At 32.3% G+C, this 21,771-nt stretch overlaps 1 protein-coding gene across 4 annotated transcripts; it reads right to left on the bottom strand.

Moving 5' to 3' along the window:
* Window positions 1-656: 656 nt before the first annotated feature.
* LOC114166830 lies at window positions 657-21,133 on the bottom strand. Of its 4 annotated transcripts, none has more exons than XM_028051689.1 (14): window positions 20,988-21,133; window positions 20,127-20,217; window positions 18,392-18,535; window positions 9,448-12,497; window positions 9,069-9,323; window positions 8,198-8,878; window positions 7,220-8,038; window positions 6,371-7,057; window positions 5,408-6,256; window positions 4,533-5,243; window positions 3,571-4,419; window positions 2,755-3,459; window positions 1,744-2,648; window positions 657-1,077 (listed from the first exon to the last, which is right to left on the bottom strand). In XM_028051689.1, exons 4-14 carry the CDS (start codon window positions 12,472-12,474, stop codon window positions 1,032-1,034), a joined length of 9,534 nt encoding a protein of 3,177 aa, XP_027907490.1. In that variant the 5' UTR covers window positions 12,475-12,497; window positions 18,392-18,535; window positions 20,127-20,217; window positions 20,988-21,133; the 3' UTR covers window positions 657-1,031. The 4 variants fall into 4 exon arrangements, with proteins under 4 accessions (XP_027907490.1, XP_027907491.1, XP_027907492.1 ...); XM_028051690.1 differs by having other exon boundaries at window positions 20,134-20,217; XM_028051691.1 differs by lacking the exon at window positions 18,392-18,535.
* Window positions 21,134-21,771: the final 638 nt, after the last annotated feature.

Genomic DNA, 21,771 nt, shown 5'->3' with positions numbered 1-21,771 from the left:
TCATTTTTTTTCTTGAATTAATGATTTTATTAATTATGAAAAGAATTAAAGTGTACGGTATCTAAATTATGATAATCGAATTTAACATAGACATTTTAGTTGAAGAACTTGTTTGTGATAAATGTAAGTTCAATTCTTTACCTAAAAGGCAAAAATAAAAAGCTTTTTTCTTTTCCTGTAACGTATGTACTTAAACTGAAATGTAAAATGTCTCCGTCATCATAGAAAAATAGAAACTTGATTGAGTATCTTTTGGTCAAATAAAATCTTATCAATAGGATTGAAATAAAATAAATTTAATACAAATAAAAAGGCTTTTATTAATATCTTTTATAACAAAAAATAGATTTTAGACAAATTAATATCTCGTAGGCAACGATTAATAAGTAGTCAATTAACAAATATTGGTACATGAGAACAAAGTCACCAACGATCTAATGGTAGAATTGTACCCCACTACGGTGCAGACCAGACCCGGCTCGTTCTTCCTGCCCTTGCCACACATTCTCATCAAGCAATATCTTTATTATGTCTTTGGGTAATAAACTTTATACATGAACAAATATTTCTATAATTTAAAACCATACACCTTTATGTACAACAGGACAACTTTATTGAAAAAAACGCTTATTTTACAACTTAAGAACCATAGGACATGCACACAAGTACATTTCAGTATTGTTCATGAAACACCTTATAGCAGAGAAACAACACACGACATGTCCAGAGATGCAATGCTCAGTTTCCAACTTATCCACGGAGCATCTTTCTCAACAATTAAACTCATGTCAAATTTATTAACACAAAAACATTCAACAACTTATAATTTAAACAATTCAAATCTCCTTGAGCAACACGCTATCTTTCCTATAATTTAAAAGCAACACACATTTGCTCCTTATGAATATAGGAACACTTATTGACAATATCTTGAGAACCATTCATGTTTCCTGTAGGTATATGGGAAACTTTATTCATGAACACAGCACTTCAACACAAAGAAAAAGCTCTCTATTTGTTGATAGTTGTAGTCATGTCGCTATCATTTCCTTTTTTGAGTCCCCTGATTCCCTGCAACTTAGTTTTTTTTTGAAAGAACTACGATTAGAGAGTGGAACAGTTTAAAACTCGTAGGAAAATAAGTCGAATTTGTTAATGAGTGAACAACTAAAATCCCAGATTTGAGAATAGATTTACAACCTTTTAAACTGGATTTTGCAAGGCATGAGAAAAATTGACTATCAAAATTTTCAGTTTAAAATAGTGTTTAAATTCTAGTTCTGACCAGTGTCCATGCTTTATCAACTTTTTATGTCTGAACTTTCCTTTCCTTTCAATCTTTTAGAATAAATTTGTATTATAAATATGGAAAATTACAAATACAAAAAGCAAAATATACTCACTGAAATTTCATGTATTCTCTGATGGTCTGCTTAATAAAAAGAAGAAAACAAGTTTTGAAGGGTACCAGAAGCGAACGCAATGACAATAAATTTCTTTCAGTTGACACAATTTCTTGAAGCAAATTATTCACAAAAGATGAGTTGATTAGAGATGACCAACACAGATGGGAGAAAAATATATTTTGATTTAACATTTCATATTTCTCCATTTATGTAAAATGCAGAAACAAAGAAAAGTTAATTAGATATGATGAATGTCTTCATACTAAGTCAATAGCAGTTGAGCAGCATATGCCAATTCCATTTCAAAGAGGAATAAATAGTGATTCAATGTACTTACAAGTCAAGGGAATTTGTTGTCACCAAGCTAACTCGGGATACCTCCTCCTCAACTTGTTGCATGATCAGAGGTTTTTTATCACTTCTACAACCGATTCTATCTATTATCACCGTAAATTTTGGAGGCACTTTATCACGATGACGAAAAATTTTGGAGTTGAAGCATTTGTTGACCTCCACTTTTCTCAAGGATGGGAAATTCAAAGTGCAACTCCCCGTGTAAAAGCTTTCTAATTTGCCTAATGATCCGAGACTCAACTTCTCAAGCTTCACGAATATGATCTCATTTTCAGAATTATCTTCACCTTCTCCTTCTTCATCTCCTTCTTTGGCTATTATTTCTTTAAGTGATTTGCATTCTTGGACAATGATCTCTTTGAGGTTCACCAACTCTTTGGCGACTGAAGATGTAAATAAATACTGCAATCGGCGACATCGGAGTACATCAACCTTTTTCAAAAGAGAGAAAGACAATGTAGAAGTAGAATGCACTCCAATTGTTTCAAGATGACGACATTGGAAGACATTTAAATCGTGAACCTTCTCGCAGATTGTGTTTAACCATGATGAGTTCTGTGACTGGATGGACCTGATGGTAGATACATAGGATAGTGCCAATATTCTTAAATGTAAGAGCATCCCATCCTCAGCAATTTTAGGGTTTTGAGCAAGGAAAATCTCCGGGCTATTGCAATTGTATATACCCATAATCATTTCTATTAGGTTAGGTGTTGTATGGAGTATTTCATTGAGCACTACATGCATCTCACTCTCACCACCGTCCAAGACTAGCTTCATTTTATTTACACATTTGAAGATGCCAGTAAACTTTTCAGACTTGAGCCTTGATCTTAATGCCAGAATTTGTTTCCAATCAAGTTTCAAAATTTTCAGGTTGGAAATTACCTAACCATTAAACAAAAACAAATCCAACAGAAATTAAGAACTATAATAATAGATAAAAAAAAAGGGGGGAAAAGTTAAGAGTGCATATTCTTTTATGCACACTTACCTCTAGACTTGAGATAAGAGGTTGTCTGTTGACTGAAGTAACCTCACCCATGGAAGGTGCACTTTGAAATAACTCCAATTTGTCACACTTCAATATAGATAATTCATTTAAGGCTGAGCATTCCAAAGTGAATGTTTGAGGGTAAAAGCAAGTGAGTTGTGGTAAGCAGAAAAGATCCAACTTCTGTAAACAAGGGAGCACGAACTTTGCTTCTGTGGCTTCTTCTTTTTCAACAATTTCTTGGAACTTAGCACAATCTTCTATTTTAATTGCTTTGAGACTTTTAAGATTTTTTGCCAAGGAAGCAGGAAATAGTGTTTCCAATTTTTCACATTTTCTAACAACGACCTGTTGCAGATTTGGAAAGATGAGAACTCCATTTTTCTTCTTTTCCCAAAAATGTGTAAGCTTCGATAGCCTTTTTAAGGTCAAAAACCTCAACTGGGATGCTGTTTCCAAAATCTCAGTGTCATTCATACAAAAAAGTACCTCTACTGTCGGGCTATCGCGTACTTCCAACTCTTTTAAGTTCTTTAGAAGAGCAAGAATAGCAGATGGAATTGCACATGACAGAGTACATTTCTTTAGCTTCAAAGTAACCAAATCTCCCAACCATTGGTTTTGCAGGCCAAACTTACAATGCGGATTTTCTTGTAGCTCAAGATTATCAGAAAAACACTCCTTGTCAACTGCTTCAAAAAACTCCTATAAATATACCAATAGGTTATCTTCTAAATTACTTGTAAATAAACATTCAGAATGATAAGGCCAAATTAATTATAAATATATTTCTAAACACATCCTTGAAATTTTTACCTTTCGTTGTGAGATCCCTTTTATTCTGGTGTTAAGATCTTGTGGAGGGGGTAAATAGCCCGCTTCCTGGTCCATTGATAACGTAATTTCCATAAGAGATTCAATTCCGTGGGAGAAAATCTCCATGTTGGGGCAGTTCCATATTGCCACAAATTTCAAAGATGGTAATTGTAGAGTGTCACTCCCAGAATAAAAGCATTTTAAACTTGTTAAAGACTGTAGATGAATGGCGTGGAGTCGCTCAAATTTAATAGCTTCAGAAGTTGCATCTCCCTCTTTAGCCACTATTTCTGTTATTGATTCACATTTGATCACCAAAATCTTCTCAAGGTTTGCTAACTTTTTGGCAGCTGAAGTTGTAAATAAATACTTCAAGTTTGGACATTTGTGTATACTCACTTCTTTCAAACAAGAGAAAGACACTGTAGAAGTAGAAAGTACTCCTAATGTTGTCAAATGAAGACATTGGACAACATTTAATTCGTGCAGCCTCCCACACATTATGTTTAAGCTTGAGGAGTACTCTAACTCGAATAATTGTGTAGTAGCCACATTGTATAGCATTAATATTGTTAATTGTCCCAGCATCTCCTCGTCGCCAATCATAGGGTTTTGAGCAAGAAAATTCTCGAGACTTTCACAATTGATTATATCCATTTCTGTTAAATTTGGAGCCTTGAGTATTTCAACGGGCAACATAGGCATTTCATTCTCCTTGGCTCCAAAGAAACACAAGGAAATTCTGTCTAAATTTGTGAGGCCTTCTGTAGTTTGCTGTGACTTAAACCATAAGCTTAATGCCAAAATTTGTTTCCAATCAAGAGTCAGTTTCTTCAGGTTGGACATGACCTAACAATTAGAGACAAAAACAAATCAGATAAAAAGGTGCGTGAAATTAGAAAAAAAGGTGAAAGGAGAAAAAAGTTTGAAGTGCAGTGCAGACTCCATAATGCTTCACATACCTTTGGATCTGAGATAAGAGGAAGTGTCTTGCTTGAAGTACCCTCACCCGTGGGATCATATACACTTTGAAATAACCTTAGCTCATCACAATTCCTCACAGATAAGAATTTTACGGATGGGAATTCCAGAGTGAATGTTTTAGGACAAGTGACCTGGGGCAAGTCTTTGAATTCCAAATCCTCTAGACAAGGGAACACAAACTTTTCAGTTACTAATGTTGTTTCTTCCTGTTCAACCAAGTCTTGCAAATTTTTACAGAAATATATTTCAAGCTTCTTAAGATCTTTGAGACTTTTTGACAAGGAAGCAGGAAATAAAGTTTGCAGCTTTGCACAATCACTAACAACAACCTCTTGTAGATTTCGAAAGATGAGAATTTTGTTTGTGTCATTTTTCCACACATGCGTCAACTCTGATAGCCCATCTAAAGTCAATATCTTCAATTGGAGTTCTGTTTCTTTAATGTCAGTGTCGTCATTTATATAAAAAATTGCCTTTACTTGCTTGCTATCTCGTACTTCTAACTCTTTCAAATTCTTTAAAGCAGAAAGAATAGAAGATGGAATTGCATATGATAGCATACAGTTCTGCAACTTCAAAGTTTCCAAATTGACCAACCATTTGTATAGCAAACCATTTTTACAAAGCGGGTCTACTTGTAGCTCAAAATTATCAGAAAAGCACTCCTTGTCCACGGCTTCAAAAAACTCCTGTAAATATTATAATACACTTATCATTAGATATATCCATTGCCTGCTCGGCTTAGTTTACCTATAAAAAACGGTATAAATCTATAATGGTTCTTGTTTTAGATTCTTCAAATTCACTTAAATTTAGAGTCATAATTAATTGATTCAGAATTGAAAGTGGTTACCAGTTGTAGGGAATCCTTCTCTACCGAAGAGTTAAGATCACGACAGAAGACCAAGTCATCACTTGAGACGTTTGAAGCTAGGGTTCCTTTGAAAGAAGAATTCAGGTGTATCACTCCTCCAGAGAAAAACTTCATCTTGGGGCATATCCATATGTCCACTAGCATCAAGGAGGGTAACCGCAAAGTGTCATTGTCTGAATAAAAGCATTTCAAGCTTGATAAACGAATGAGATTTATGCTCTTTAGCTGCTGTAATTTGATCTCTTCTGAAGTGTCATCTCGTTCTTTAAAGACTATTACTTCCATTGATTCACAGTCACTGACTTCTATATGCTCAAGGTTCTTTAACTTTTTCAACGATGATAATGTGAACAAATATTTCAATTCCTGACATCTGTGTATGTACATTTCTTTCACATACGTGAAAGACACTAAAGGAGTAGAATGCACCAAAGTTTTCAAATCAGGACAATTGCTAATATATAAGTGCTGGAGCTTTTCACTGTCACAAATCACGTTTAACCATGAGTCCTTCGACCCAATAGATTGGAGTTTTGACACATTATCCAGTGTCAATGTTTCTAAGTTTGTAAGCACCTTTTTTTCAGCAATTTCCGAGATTTTAGTTTGGAATACCTCGAGGCAACTGCAATAGTATATACCCATATCTGTTAAATTGGGCATCTTCTGGAGTATTTGAATGGGAAAATAAGGTCTTTCATTCTCATCAGCATCAAAGAACAACTGAATATGATTTAAATAGTTGAGGTTGTCCATAGATTTTCCCAACTTAGTTAACACCATTGTGTGTTCCCAGTCAAGTAATAGTTCCTCAAGGTTGAAAATATTCTAGTGAAAGAATATCAAACAGAAAAGCAAGGACTTGGTATTAAAAGGTGAAACATAAAATATATACATAGAAAGAGACAAACGAAAAATGCACATTTCATGTTACTTAATTACCTTTAGATCAAGGAAAATTAATTGTCTATAAGCACTTCCAAATAGCTCCAACTCTTGGCAATTCCACACGAATAAGCTATTTAATGTAGAGCATTCCAAAGTAAAAGATTGTGGGTAAAAGTAAATGAGCTCTGGCAGATCACCTAGATGCAATGTAGTTAAGCAGGGGAACGCAAACACCGTTGTTGTGTCCTCTTCCTTTCTAACAATTTCTTGCAATACATGACAACGTGTTATTTGAAGTTCGGCAAGTTTTTTAAGATTTTTTGCCAAGGTCAAAGGAAACACACTTTGCAGGTTTTTACATTCACTGACATTGACTAGCTTTAGATTTTGAAAACTCTCGGTTCCTTTACCATTTCTTTCCCACACATCCTTAAGCTTTGGTAGCTTTTGTAAAGTCAATATCTCTAAGTTGAATGTTGTTCCAGTTCCCTCTTCAACATTCATCTCAAAAATTACCTCTACATTGTTACAGGCCTGTACATGTAGTTCTTTTAAGCTCCTCAAACAGGGAAGAATATTGGATGGAATTGCACATGGTTGAATTTCACAGTTCTCAATCTTCAAAATTTTCAAACTATAAAACCAGCTATTTTTCTCTTGCAGACCAACTCCATGTTGCCAGCTTCCTTGTAGCTCTTGGTGTTGGGAGAGGCTCATCTCCTCTAAGCCCTCAAAAAATTTCTGTAAATATATATTGTGTAAGTTCATCGTATAATGACATAATCCACTCAGACAATTACTTTTCTATTTACGTAAAGCAATTTCATTGTTTTAAGTTAACTTTTACAAATAACAAATCAGAAAAGAAAAATTTAACCAAGAAAATCATACATAATTACATACCATTTCCCGAAATATTTCTTTTATTGTAGCATTTATATCTCCTTCCCAGCATAATCGTTTGTTCTCTTTTCCATGTACAACATCTACATTCTGTAAAATCGGTGAGCTGGGGACTGTTTCAGAAAATTTGTCCATATTATAACATGCACTCACTACCAATTTTTCCAATGATGGGAATTCAAAGCCACAATCAGAGACACAAAAACTCTTGAGTTTCTTCAGTGAAACAAGCTCTAGGGCTTTCAATTGTTGAAAAACAACTCTGTCAGATTTTTCTCCATCTTTTCTTACTATTTCCACCAGGGATTCACATTTCTCTACCTTCATGGTGTTGAGCTGAACCAAACCTTTTGCAGTAGATGCTGACATTAGACTTTGCAATCCATCACAACTGACCACTTCAAGATTGGTCAAACGAGTAAAAGATACATAGGAAGGTGCTACAGTAATCATACGAGGACAATTCTTCAAAATTAAGAACTCTAATCTTTCAAGAATGATGTCTGGTTCAAAGCCTATCTCTATGAGATTCGGCAAGTCTATCAACATCAATCTTTTCAGATTTGGAACTACTCCCAAGTTCTCAAATTCAGTATCTTCCTTTGGAGGCACTATCTTTTCAAAGAAACAATTATTCAGTGAAAGGCTTTTCAAATTAGGAATTCTATGTAGGAAAGAATATAAAATCTCAGTATCCATTATTCTTGATAAGGAAAGCTCTTCTAAGTTATCCCTTCGATGGTTCACTTTACCTATATAACTGCTTGGTGACTTTGCATGCCAAAACTCAATTTGCATGGACTTCAAGTTATTGATTACCTATAATTGACAAACATGTAAAGAAAAGGATGAGTATATTTATATAAATGTACATATATTTAAATAAAAGTGGAAGAAAATGTTTTCATTTTGATTTCTATTTAATTTTGCATGAATTAGAAAGTGTTGTTGAAGAGTTGAGGGGCTTAGTACTAGTACCTTTTGAGGAAAGCATTCATGTACATGATCGGTTTTGTTGTTGAATGGTTCTAGATTGTAACAAAGTTCAATAGACAGCTCTTTCAATGGACATGATAATGTATAAGCCGTTGGACAAAAACTCGTAAGTTTTGGCAGTTCTGAAAATTTGACGATGCTTAGTTTGGGAAAGTTAAAGTTGACTTCATCCGTGTTGGTAACTTCCCTTTCGGCAACAATTTCACTCAACCCATAACAATCACAAACCACAAGAAATTCAAGATTATGAAGACTTTTGGCTACAAAAAATGGAAATATATATTTCAAGTTGTCACAATCTTGAGCCCATATCTTTTTCAGATTGTTAAACTTAGGAATCCCAACTCCATCTTTATAATTCATTTTCCATACAAGCTTCAATTTAGGGAGTGTTTCTAAATGAACATCTTGCAAGTTATTAACTACATCCCCAACTTGGTCAAGTATATTAAATATTGCTTGCATGGACCTGCAATTTGTAATTCTCAAGTTGCATAGACTCCCAAATATTCCATCCAATGCATTTTCAAGTCTGTGACATTCCTCAATGATCAGAGTGTCTAGTTTGTTAAAGGAGCCTGAAGGGAGTTTCGGATACCATATCTTACTCAAACTCTTTATGTTGCGAAGTTTCATATTCTTCAATTTTGGAAAGATGCTACCCTGTTTTGGTACACAATCGCCAAATCGAGTTATATGTTAAAATAGAGAAACCAAATCAATAAACAGATAAAAATATAACATTTATGTGTCTACAAACAAATAACATTAGTTATCGTACTATTTGAAACTACGATTGCGGGTTTGTACTTTTAAATCTTAACACGAATTCTAATTAGACCAAGCTTCTTACCGTAATATCCTTCTCTATCACTTGTTCAAGGAAGATGCTTCCCATCTTCACACAGTCACTTACATAAAGGCTTTGAAGATTCACCAGACTCTTGGCCATTGTAAATGACATCAAATATTTTAATTTCCAACAACCATTCACATCCAAATGTGTTAAACTTTCAAAAGATAATCTTTTTGAAGATGGGTCGACACTCCATATTGTGTCAATCTGGATTGAGGACAACTCCAGTCTCTCTAATTTTGAAACTGCAACCTGCAAAGAGACACACGTGATTAGTGTCTAAAAAGACTGAGTTGATCATGATTTTCTAAACACGTGAAAAAATAAGTTTTAGTTCTAAAATATAAAGAAATTTAGAGGATAACTTTAAGCGAACCTTTTCGTGGAAGAGTTTTCTTTCGTTTCCTTCTATGTGAGGAATGGCATCAAACCCAATAAACTCAGACAAAGATTGTAGCTTCAAATAGCGTAATTCAGGAAGCATATGAAGCTCGGTTTTTTCAGGGTCGCTTTGTGGTTCCACATCGATGATTTCCTTCAAAGAGTTACATTCAGAAACTTCAATTGTTTCAAGAACTTTTAGAAGTCCAACCACGGAAATTGAGAATACATTCTTCAATTCTCCACAAAGATTGATCTTTATGACTTTCAATTTACCAAATGAGGGTTTTGAAAGTTCACAAGAGCATATTTTATCTATCTTGAGATTATAGAGATATAATGACTTCAATTTTGGAAAAGCTATCTCAGAGAGCTGCCTGTCCTTTGGATAGATAAGAGATTGAATGGTAGAATTATTTACCATCCATAAATGCTTAAGATATGGAAATCCATTTAAATTCAATCTATAAAAAAGGTCGTGGACAATATTTTGGGCTTCATGGACACTATTAAGTTCTAGGAACAGATTTTCAACTTCTTCAAACAACATTTTGATCCCTTTTAGAGAATGAATGTCAGATCCATTTTTCAATTGTATTGCCAAAAATTTCAACGTTTCATATTTCTCTGGCATCTTGAAATCAGTCTCTAAAACTGAACTCAAATTTCCAATAACAATCTTGTAACTAAATAACTTGTCAAAAAACAAATTCTTTGGCAAATAGGAAACATTTGGGATTTGTATGTCTAGAGTTGTTAATTGATTCAAATGTTTCAAATCAGAAAGTAGAGTTATTTTACTTTGGCGTGTTTGCTCTTCATCCTCCCATTGAATCAAGGTATTTCTCATATACAACTCCTCCAGACTTACCAAGCTTGATATGACACCATTTGGAATTTTTTTAAGTTTAGAGCAATTACTTATGTCAAAAATTTGTAGCATTTTTAACTCATTCAACTCAGCTGGCAAACTTTCAATATCAGATCCTGAAAAACTTAGAATTCTTAACCTTTTCAGCTCTCCTATGATGTATAATTCCTTATCTAGCATGCAACATTGCTCCAAACAAAGCATTCTAAGTTTATGCAAGGATGAAATTGAAGAACCAACGAGGGGGAGATGAATACCAGTCAATATCAAGACTCTGAGTTCTTTCATTGTTTCGAAGAATTTTTCAGGTATTTTCGGGCGTGGAATATTATTGACAATTTGAAGGACTCTAAGTCTTGGATAGTTTATTCTCCCAGGAAACTCTTCAATGAAGTCACAATGATGTAAGGAAATAGCAGCATACCTTTCAAGATTATTGGGCCATTCATCTAATTTTCTCTTTGTCATTGTAAATAAATGATTTTCTTTATATGCTATTGACAAAGCTGCAGTGCGAATAGTATCTGGCATGGTGAAATGATCACTTGAATAACTGTCAGACAGCAAACCTGACTCTTTTAGCTTTGCAACCAACATGTATACTTTGTCTCTGGTTTGCCTTGCAGTGTTGATTCCTTGAAGAAAACCAAAACCAATACAATATTTCACCAAGTCCATAACCAATCCATCATGACCCATGCGAGCACAAAGCAAAAAAGTGTACTTGAGTTCCTCATCTTCTAAAAGCTCATAACTCAACTTAGTAGAAAATTCAGGTGCTCTAGCTAAATTTTGTGATTCAAGTTTTCGATTAGTTTCGTCCCATACGGAAAGGCTTTTATTTTTCAATGCCCTTGCAGTGGTAACTATTGTCATTGGCAACCCTTTACACTTGCTGGCAATTTGAGCTGCTAATTTGTCATATTCATAATTATTGCCACATATTCCAGCCTTTTTCTTGAACAACATCTCTGCTTCGTTCTCTTTTAAGGCTTCCACGGGGAAAATACTCTCTTCTTTCCCTTCCATTTGACTTAATAACACTGGTTTGATTTCAGAAATCATCAAAATTTTGCACCCCTTGTACTGAGTAACATTTTTTTTTGTTTTCACCACATCAAAAGCATCAACATGTGATTTTCCTTCATTGATATTCTTCAAACCACCAACACCGTGTAGCATTCCTTTACGGAAACTTGTCGAACCATCAAGGTCAGAGGATTTTCTATCATTGACATTCTTCAAGATATCAACATCTAGTGATTTTCTTCTGTCAATGGTTACATCATCATCTTTCTCTAATTCATGTGGAATCCCCAGCAAGTTAAAGTTAACTTCTTCCCAAAGATCATCTAGGATTATGAGCGTGCTCTTATTCTCATCATTCAATATCTGGTGTATCCTAGCAGCTCTTGCAATGTCACTTTCCTCCTCCAATACAACCCCCAACATATCAGCAATTTGTCCTTGGATTTTTCTTATGTCAGGGTTTTTTGTCACACTTGCCATGGTCACCACTTCGAACATCTTATCTTTTAAGGCTTTCTTTACAACTTCTTTGACTAAAGAGGTCTTGCCAACGCCACTTAAACCATAAAGACCAATCATTCTAACACCCGGCTTTTGGAATTCATCAATAACGTTTTTCACAGTGTCATTTCTTGATGAATAGCTTTCATAACCAAGGTTGGAAAAAAAGGCAGCCGTAGAGGGTGGGCCAGACCAATTAAAGAAAATGTCAAACTTTGCATTTTGCAATAACTCATTTGCCTGCTCTGTGATATCATATGCTTTTCTACTTCGACGATACCTTATTCCTGGCTTCGGAAGGTAACCACTGTCGAAAAAGTCAAACACTGCACATTTATGGTATATTTCGTCATTATCGAAATCCTTATATGCGAGAATGAGTTTATTCACTCTGTCCATCCATTCTTTAACTTCAACGTGAATTCTTCTTCCATGTCGACGTTCTTCCTCGTCAACTGTATGTTGAATAGAATCTTTCTTCTTCTCGAGCTTATCCACAACATCTTTTAGTTCAGCAACTCTTGTCTCGTACAAGTACAGTTGAATGAATTGCTTCTTCAGCCACACCTTTGCACGAGTTGACGATGTCAGGAATTGACAACACCCGACTGGAGAAGCCATGCTGCATCTAAACTACATCTTTTCTGCATGCATACGTGTAGATCACATATATAGTAATATTAATTAAGAGAGAATTAATATAGTTGAAGTAGATAAGAGTGACGAGCTATGTTGTTCTTTGAGACTGGAATTTCATGTTTTATAATACAAAAACTAATATCGTGTAAGAAAAAAGATTGAAATAACTTTTCTAAAATTCTCATCTCTACAAAGATTGAATTCTCTTTGTATTTCTCTGAATAAATTCTACAACTCTTCTATTATGTTTATCTTGGAATATTGATTTAACCATCTGAGTAACCAATGATAAATAAAAATGATAGTACTAATGAATAATTAACAAGTTAAATGAAGTTCTTACCTATTTACACATAAAGAAAGTTCTCTCATTATTTCTCAATAACTTATTTTTGTCCTAATCAGACATTTTAAAACACTTATTTTTAACAAAACCACTAAATATTCCATGATTTATGATTAGGTAAGGCTTAAATAAGTTTAAGCTTATATATGCTTTTATGTTTAAGTACTCAATAATTGTGTTTTAGATTGTGTATCTAATAAATTAAACCAAAATATATTGTGTAGTGGTATTCAAAACTGAATTAATACAAAAGGGAATTGAAAATTAAGAACAGAATAAAATTGAATTAATTTGTATAATAGTTTTTAACCATAAAATTGTATGATTTATTCGCAAACGTAAGAGGTAATTGAAATTATAAAAACTAATGTAAATATAGACGTGATAAACACAACGTTATCGTGTTTGCGTGTAAGCATTTTTTTAAATATGTATAATATTATATTAATATGAATCGTAATGTTATTAAGTTAATAGACAAAATAAATTTATATTTATTAAAAAGAAACTCAAATTAGTGGAGAAAAGAATGAGAAAATAACGGTTGATAATTAGGAAAAAAAAGAAAGAAGATAGACAACTTTATAGAGACCATTGATGAATAGAAAAAAAAGGAAAGAAGATAGACAACTTTATAAAATACATGTATAAGAGAAAAATTGGAATTACGAAATGTGGATAAAAAAAAATAAATCATCTTTACATATTATTATAGATTATAGTAATTATAAAAAGAAGTCACACATGCTTCTTTATTTAAAAATTTTATATATTTCTAATTATTAAAGTATAGTAGCAAATTTTAATAAGTTTTTAACCGATAAGATTATACAATTTATTTATGGATATAAGAGAAAACTTATTGAACGTGTATGTTAAATGTAAATGTAAACAAAATATTGAATTTTGATATTTGATTGAATTGTGTTTTACTTAAATGATTTATAATATATGAAAAAAATTATAAGAATTATTTGAACATGAAGTTACAAAAAGATGATGATATGTGAACTATAGTTCAAGTTATGTTTTAAGTAAAGCTATGTTATAACAAATATGTCTTGACTTTAACTCATATAAGATATCAAGTGGTAATACTAAAAAAACTATTAAATAATAATTAATTTTAATGACAAAAGATTGTTAGTCACTAGTGATCAATTTATATATCAATTTACAAAATAAAAAGTTATTGATTACTAAAATAGTCACCATTATGAATAAAAAATTATAATTGGTTTCTAGAATTTAGCTACCAAGGTTTTGGCTATCAATAATTTTTTATTTTGTAAATTGATATCTAAATTGGTCACTATAGTGACTAACAAATTTTTGACACTAAAATTGGTTTTTAATGAGGGATTTTCTTGTAGTGTAAGAAGTTGAAAGAGAGTCTTACAAATCATGATATATGTATGTGGTTTGAGTTGTAACGAACTTATCTTGATTTGTTATTCTTAGATTCACTTGTAAATCTAAATACTTTTTGGATCAAATGGAAGTCCCTAATGAGACATGCTTAATACGAGTCTTCCAAAAAACATTATACCAGTGAACATTATAGTGGATATTATATTTGTTGAATACCATTTTGTATATAGACCCTTTTATGGTTTTTATTCTTGATATGTGTGTATTGATAGAACATTTGTATTATTTGGTTTGTGGATTTGGTAATTATAAATTTTTCTAAATAATAACTAAATATATTTTTATTTTTATATGAAATATATTTCTAAAATTGAATGATTTCCTAAAAACTAGTTTAACTAAAAATGATATTAAGATATTAAGTAAATATTTTCATTATTCTTCCTTCCTTAAAATCTATTTATTTGAATTTCAAATCTTCAAATTTAGTTCTCCTTCTTTTGGTTGTACTTTTTACTTTTCTCTTTCTTTCATGGCACTAACACAAAAAAGGGTTATAATGTCTCCAAATCAACGTCTATACAAGAAAAAATTAATGTAAAAAATGATCGGCGACATTTTTGTAAATAAAATAACAAGTTTGATGTCTGCCCCTCACGAGATAAATGTCTAATTGTGGTTTGATGTCAGCACCCCATCATCTGACATCGAAGGACGTCGGGCTCCCAACAGCCGTTGTCGAAGGACATCAACTCCCCACTTATAGCACGAAGGTAGTTTCACTACATTGTTTCTTCATGCTTTCTCTTCCAGGTGTTTAGGTTCATTTAACATAAAATGCATGTTGCTTGGTTGCCTTCGGCGTTATTCTTTTCATGTAGGGAGTGTGTTGTGAACCCCCTTCAAACAGCGCGTGAGTCCTCTATTCTCCATTGTGAGCGACGAGTCCTCCACAACAACAACGACTCCTCCAATGGCCGTGACAAGGCTTGAAGTGCTTAGTTCACCTTCCAACTTCGTAAGGTTTGGATATGGACCAAATTTTAAATAGTTTTTGGTTTATCTTTGTTGAAGTTTGGTATGGCTAAACTTTTGTAGGGATTTTAAGAACTTTGTTGTAAGTATTTCTTACCACTTTTTGTTCTTGGTTTATTGACATGTTTGTTTCATTTAAATTTGTAGAATATTTTTAGTATCAAATTTGGTTTTTTGTGAGTCTTAAAATAAATATTTAGATAAGAAATATTGATTAATTATTGATTGTGTTTGAGTAATTATTAGATTAATTGTTATTTTATTTTAAGATTTATTAGGTGATTTATTGAATTGTATTTTTAGTTTATATTAGATATTTGATTCATTTTAGATTTATTAGATGTGTATATTTAAATAATTTTATTTTATTAATATTTATTATAATTTTAATTTAACACTAAGCGAACCTTAGTTCCTGTTTGAGATTTATACAACTGATTAAACTTTTGATCGTTTGTATTAAATCTTGAATTGTCCGATAGGACAGTTTGAAAAAATTATTTTTCAAAATTGGCTATAACGTGTACATTGATGTTTATACATAAATTTGATAAAATTTTGATTGAGACAATTTTGTGTTGTTCTTTGGATGCATACTTGATTGTGATAATGAGTGATCACTTTCATTTGATGTACTTCGGAGACCAATGCAAAACACCATCAAAATTTATTAAAATTTATGATGTTTGACTCCTTTGTATACGTGTTAGCAAATTATGAAAATTATTTTTCCAATAGGTAAGGCTTCACCTTGTGAGAGTTAAAAGTTTGAGATAGATGGAATTTTTGCAATATACACAAGAACACGTAATCTTTGTTAATGGGATATATTTTTGTCCATGTGTTCATTGTCTTTATCAAATACGCCCGGACTTGGACACAATGTGTGATCATCTATTCATCTTTGGTATAGTGAGGAGTTATACATTTTGAACTTGTCATGGAGAAGTATTACACAAGCCTACGACGTCATGAAGAACATATTATGTAGACGAATGGATGAGTGATCATTTATAAGACATGGTACATGATCTTGGTAAAGAAAATTTTGGAAGATTTCACTTATATGATGATCTAAGTTTGATTCAAAGGAAGATTTCTACCCATGATGTACTAACTTTACACGACTCTCAGCAACTTTGAAATTGTTCAGTTTAAAAATAAGGAATGGATGAACGGATAAAAATTTCACAGAATTGTTGGAGTTGCAGCCTAGGAAAAACAAAGGCTTAATGATGCACCACACGTACTCTTTCGAGGTGGCTATGCATTATTGGAGAAATGAATGAGAAAGTCTTGTGCAGAGGCTTTACGATTCGAGTCTCTTGACTAGTACCTGCGATTCCTAAGTACATGATGTGGAAATTTAATCGAACTAAGTTCGATAGACACATGACATCACAATCAGCTCAAATCATATATGAAAAGAATAGTAAGTGCAAACCCTATTCGACACCCATAGTTCATATGCAAACTTTATGATTAAACTTGCTTATGTGGTGCAAGATGAGTTAGTTGAGCAAGAGACTCGGGGTTCATTTGTTGGCCATGATTAGGATGATATACTCACAACGACGATTGGAAAGCTAGAGCACTCAGGTCGTGTGCATGGTGTTGGAGCTGCAATTGCTCTTCGAGATTACTTTGGTCCTCCACAAAGAAGTAATGAATCCTTGAGTCAAAAGGTCCTTAGGAAAATGAAACTTCAAATGGAGGAAATAATCAACCAACGCATGGTAGTTATGGAGCAACACTTGATGGAATAACTTCAACAAAAATAACAAATACAAATAGCACTTGAAGAAAAGCTTAAGTCCAAGCAGCAGCAAAATATGGAGTTACCCACTAAAGCTCCAACAAAACGTCGTGTGAGCACAAAAGGACCATGCTTTGTTGCAGATCATACTAACAACATAAGTCAGTATGAGTTAATAGTTGATAGATATCCCCCGCACGCAGTGGCCATAGGATGACAACTTGAAGGTGGGGAGACTATCCATGGTGTTTCTCTACTGCCCCAATACGCACATGTGACGATTGATGAAGTTCAAGATCCCCATGGTCAAGTGCTTGTGCTAACTTCAGAAATCCAATTCGTGGGGGAGGCCTTAGGCACATTTATAGTTTGGCCTAAAGCATTGATCATGCCATACTTTGGCCCACCAAAGGTATTATGGCATCAAATTCTTAGTATTTTAATCTTACAGTTTATAAATAAATGATCCATACCTTTCAAAATCTTTATTTCAGTACTCTCATCCTAAAAAGTAGGTTATATGTCAACCTGTTATATGTGAATATGATGACATGGCAGAAGCAGAAGATGATCCTCTAGGAAAGTTGCTGACAAAATTAAATAAGTTAAAGAAAGGATTGATAATGTTAGAGTTAGAGTTAAGAGTATTTGGCCTCCAACCTCTCATGTCTCATTTTACATTAATATAAATGATGCACTAGAGATCATTTCCGGAGACAGAATGTTAAATATTTCAATCATACAACTATGGCATGTACGATTTTTCATTGTATTCCATATTTAAAATGTGGGATCACATCTTCATTCAATTTGACATTCTTTATTGTATTTCTTCTTCTATCTGCATCATCTCCTTTGTCAATTACTGATTCCACGGTAGTGACATTGGACCTTTGATGAATGTTAGAATGCGAGCCTCCATCTACTTTCTTCACTAGGACATCAAAATTCTTCAAGAGATATTTATCTCCTTTTGATTTTGAACATTATTTTATTTTCTTTATTTGTAGTCAATTCCTCTTTCATCAAATCCAAAGCAAATATTTTTTCTTTCATGTGAACTTTGAATGCTTCTAGGGTTGTTACATCTTTTATCACACAAAATTTGTTTTCAAAGGAGACCTTATAGCCTTTCTCTAACATTTGAGAAACACTTAAAAAGTTTTAAGTAATCTATGAACATATAAGACATAAAAAATTAATTTGATACTTGAGTGAGTTTTACTTGAAATTTCTTATACCTTTCATAACAAGTTGAAATTTTTGATTTGTTGAGCTCTTTGAAAAGTGTTCGATTATGGATCATGTGGTTTGTACAACCACTATATATGTATAATCCAATATTTTATAGAATTGTTTGTTGTAACACATGATGTTGTAAGAAGTAGTACCTTGTCTTATTCATGCTCTACGATCTTGACATCTTCTTAAGAATCTTGGGATTTCCATACATTTTCCCCATGTCCTGATTGATCACATTTGTGACATTTTGCATTTGGCCTCCACTAACACTTGTTATGTTGATGATTATTTTCCTGGCAATAGGGACAAGATGAAAAAACCTATTGTTGTTATATTTGTTACTATCGTTGCTCTTGCTCATGAGAGCATTCTCACTAGTATAAAGTAAAGTAGCATCAATCACATGATCTTCTCTCACTAATCTTCGTTGCTTTTGTACTTATAAGATATGTATCACTTCTATCAAAGTAATTGTTGACTGGTTTTTTGCGTTTTATAATGAAGTAATAAATGTTTTGTATCTCTTTGGCTCAAGTCACATTTATGTAGTTTCTCCCTAATGAATCGCCTTAAAAAAAAATCATCAATGATATCAAAGTTGATGGTTCATCTTTGTGACTGCTTAAACTGTTGTGACAACAATAACAACACATTATAACAACACCACAAGCACAACAATTATAGTTTATATAAAGTTCATGGTATACTTGAGGGGAAATATATCATATAAAAGGGATTCATACTTAAGAGGGATATTATTGTGAATAATCAAAGTGTCGCAATGTCAAAGTTAAGTAGAAATGACAAAGTTAAACATCAGCTAAGAAAAAAGGTTCATAAACTCTATGTCTCAGTTTTTGGTTAAACGTGGTGTCAATCCTTTATGTAAGTTAAATTCAAGTCACATATATATAATCCCTCCCTAATGAACCTCCTCGAAAGAAAAAAAAAACACCAGTTATGTGTATGCTACCTTAGTATGATGTATTGTGTACATGAGCAAACACATGTAAAATTCCAAAAAGTATATTTAAAGATCTATTTTATATTATTTTCCAGTAAGTATCCTATTAGGATTTCAAGTGTGAGTCTAAGTCCCACATTGACTAAAAATGAGAAAGTGGAACACTATATAAGGATAAAAACTCATAAATCCATTGCCTTAAGGTTTTGAGTTGAGAGTGATGTCAATGTTTTATGTGGTTGGACTTAGGTTTCATTGGTGTTATATCTTTCAAATAAAACTCCTTCTTTAGACCTAACACATCCTTATGAACACATTACGTTTACATTAAAATTTATTTGAATGGTTGAACTATTTATGTAGATCCTCTTATGAGCTATAGATCTAAACACTGTTCAATAGATCTCGTCACTAAACATAAAGTGACATTTAACCATATTACTTAAAATAGTTATGATCGACAGAATTTAAAAGATAAAATGATTGAATATAAACAACTTATTTAGGTCACGTTGTGTTGCTTATGAAAGTTGACTAAAGAAAAACAAAGTTTATTAATTAATAAAATCTAGCGCAAGAGCACATGGCGTGAAATTCTTTATTCAATATCACTGTTTTGTATAAAAAGAAATATTTCTTGAAATAATTCACGTAGGTACTACGTACGCTCATGGAGAAAATATTTTAAATTAATATTAGATTAATGGTAGGATTCATGCAAACATCTGTCAAATAATGCATAAGCAAATATGCGATATTCATGCTCTAAGATTGCACAAAAGAAAAATAATTCAAGGATTAAAGTTTCAAATCATGAAGAACCAAAATTAATAGTTTAATATAACGTCATTTTACTACCTACGAATGATCAACAAGTACTTAAATGAATGTCATGATATAGACGAAGAAAAATGTGTTACCATTTACATTAATTGGAGAAGGATCCACAACCGTCACATTCTTAAAAATAACTGCAATTAAGGTGATATTACTTCACTAGACAAGACCAACCTGCAATATAAAATATGATTCAATCAAAATTATTTCATTTAATCATTAATTCTTTTCATCACAAAATTTTAGAGATTTAAGATTTTTTTTTTCTTACTCATTTAAAAGTACTTAATCTATACAAATTAGATTAAATTACACTCATTTATTAATTTATAATTGCTTATACTATTTCCAACAAATCATTCATTTATACCTCTAGAAACAATTTTCTAAACTACTTTCACTATATAATTAATATTAATTCTGTTATGAGTACTTTATAAAGATCTAAGTTATTTCATTGAAATATGTTTGTTTCTCTCAACTATAGATGTGACGGTACTTTCTAAAATAATCAAAATATTATGAAAAAAAATGAAAAACTAAAATTCCCAGTTTTTAAAAGATGGGAGATGTTTCACTGAACCTGTGGCAAAATTTAATAAACACTGACTTATTCTTCTTCAAAAATCCAGTCACATATTTTCTCTCATTATTAAAATAAAAGTGATCGATTTAGAAATACAGTCGAGTATATATAATTGGTTTCGTTCATGTATAATAGAATCAGTAATGAAATTAGAATAACTGATTTTTTTTCTTGAACTTTCAAGATTTGATGAATAGTTTACCTGTGAAAATTTTGGTAGCAGCAAAGTTCTACCAGAGAGGAACGGAGTTTAAAATACTAAGGATTTAGATTATGTGTAAATGAAACATGCATTGTTGCATCGATGGAACAAGTAAACTTTGAATAAGAAGGAGCAAGTAGTGATTATAGTGATTACCTGAAAACAATGAAGACAACTACAACAACCAGAAACTCTTTATGAAAAACACAGACAAAGAACCCTAGTTTTCTTCAAAAGCATTGAGATCACGTTGAAAATGAAGTTGTGAGATTCTGAAAGGAAATATGCTTTCGATGTATACAAAATACAGGCTGGCACCACCCACCAAATGCGTAGAATTTTACTTTTAAACTCATTGTTTTGTTTTTATACATTTGCTTATGTATTGGAATACTAAAATACTGACCGTGATGTAGCTGTAAAATGGATGTTTGTCGTATAATAAAACATGTTGGACTTACTAAACATTATCTTTTCGATTATTTATTTTTTGTCTACTTCAAAATATGACTTTGGTCGTCTTTGAGTATTGCATACTACTGAAAAATATGGCTTTAACGATGACTTTATACGCATTCGGACAAAATGATCATTAAAAATACCTTTAGACGACAGTCACAACTGTCATCATAATTATAAAACCATAAATCAGTAAAATGAATTATAAAATCAACGAAACGAATAATAGAGTTTTTTTTTTTTTTTGTGAATAGTTACTCGACGCAAGTAGGTAGTGTATAAGAAAAAATAATAACACATTAATTAATAACTCACACCCAACCACTAAACAATTTAAAAAATAAAGAACGGGAATCATATGATAATCTTCCTTTATTTAATACATAAGTGAGAGATATACACTTTTACAAAACAAAGGACCCGATCCTCTTTTTTACCCTACTATTAACCACATAACCAATATTTTACTATAAAATAAGAA

Source organism: Vigna unguiculata, chromosome 10, assembly GCF_004118075.2.
Source record: "Vigna unguiculata cultivar IT97K-499-35 chromosome 10, ASM411807v1, whole genome shotgun sequence".
Lineage (NCBI taxonomy): Eukaryota > Viridiplantae > Streptophyta > Magnoliopsida > Fabales > Fabaceae > Vigna > Vigna unguiculata.
This window is presented reverse-complemented; position numbering and strand designations above follow the sequence as displayed.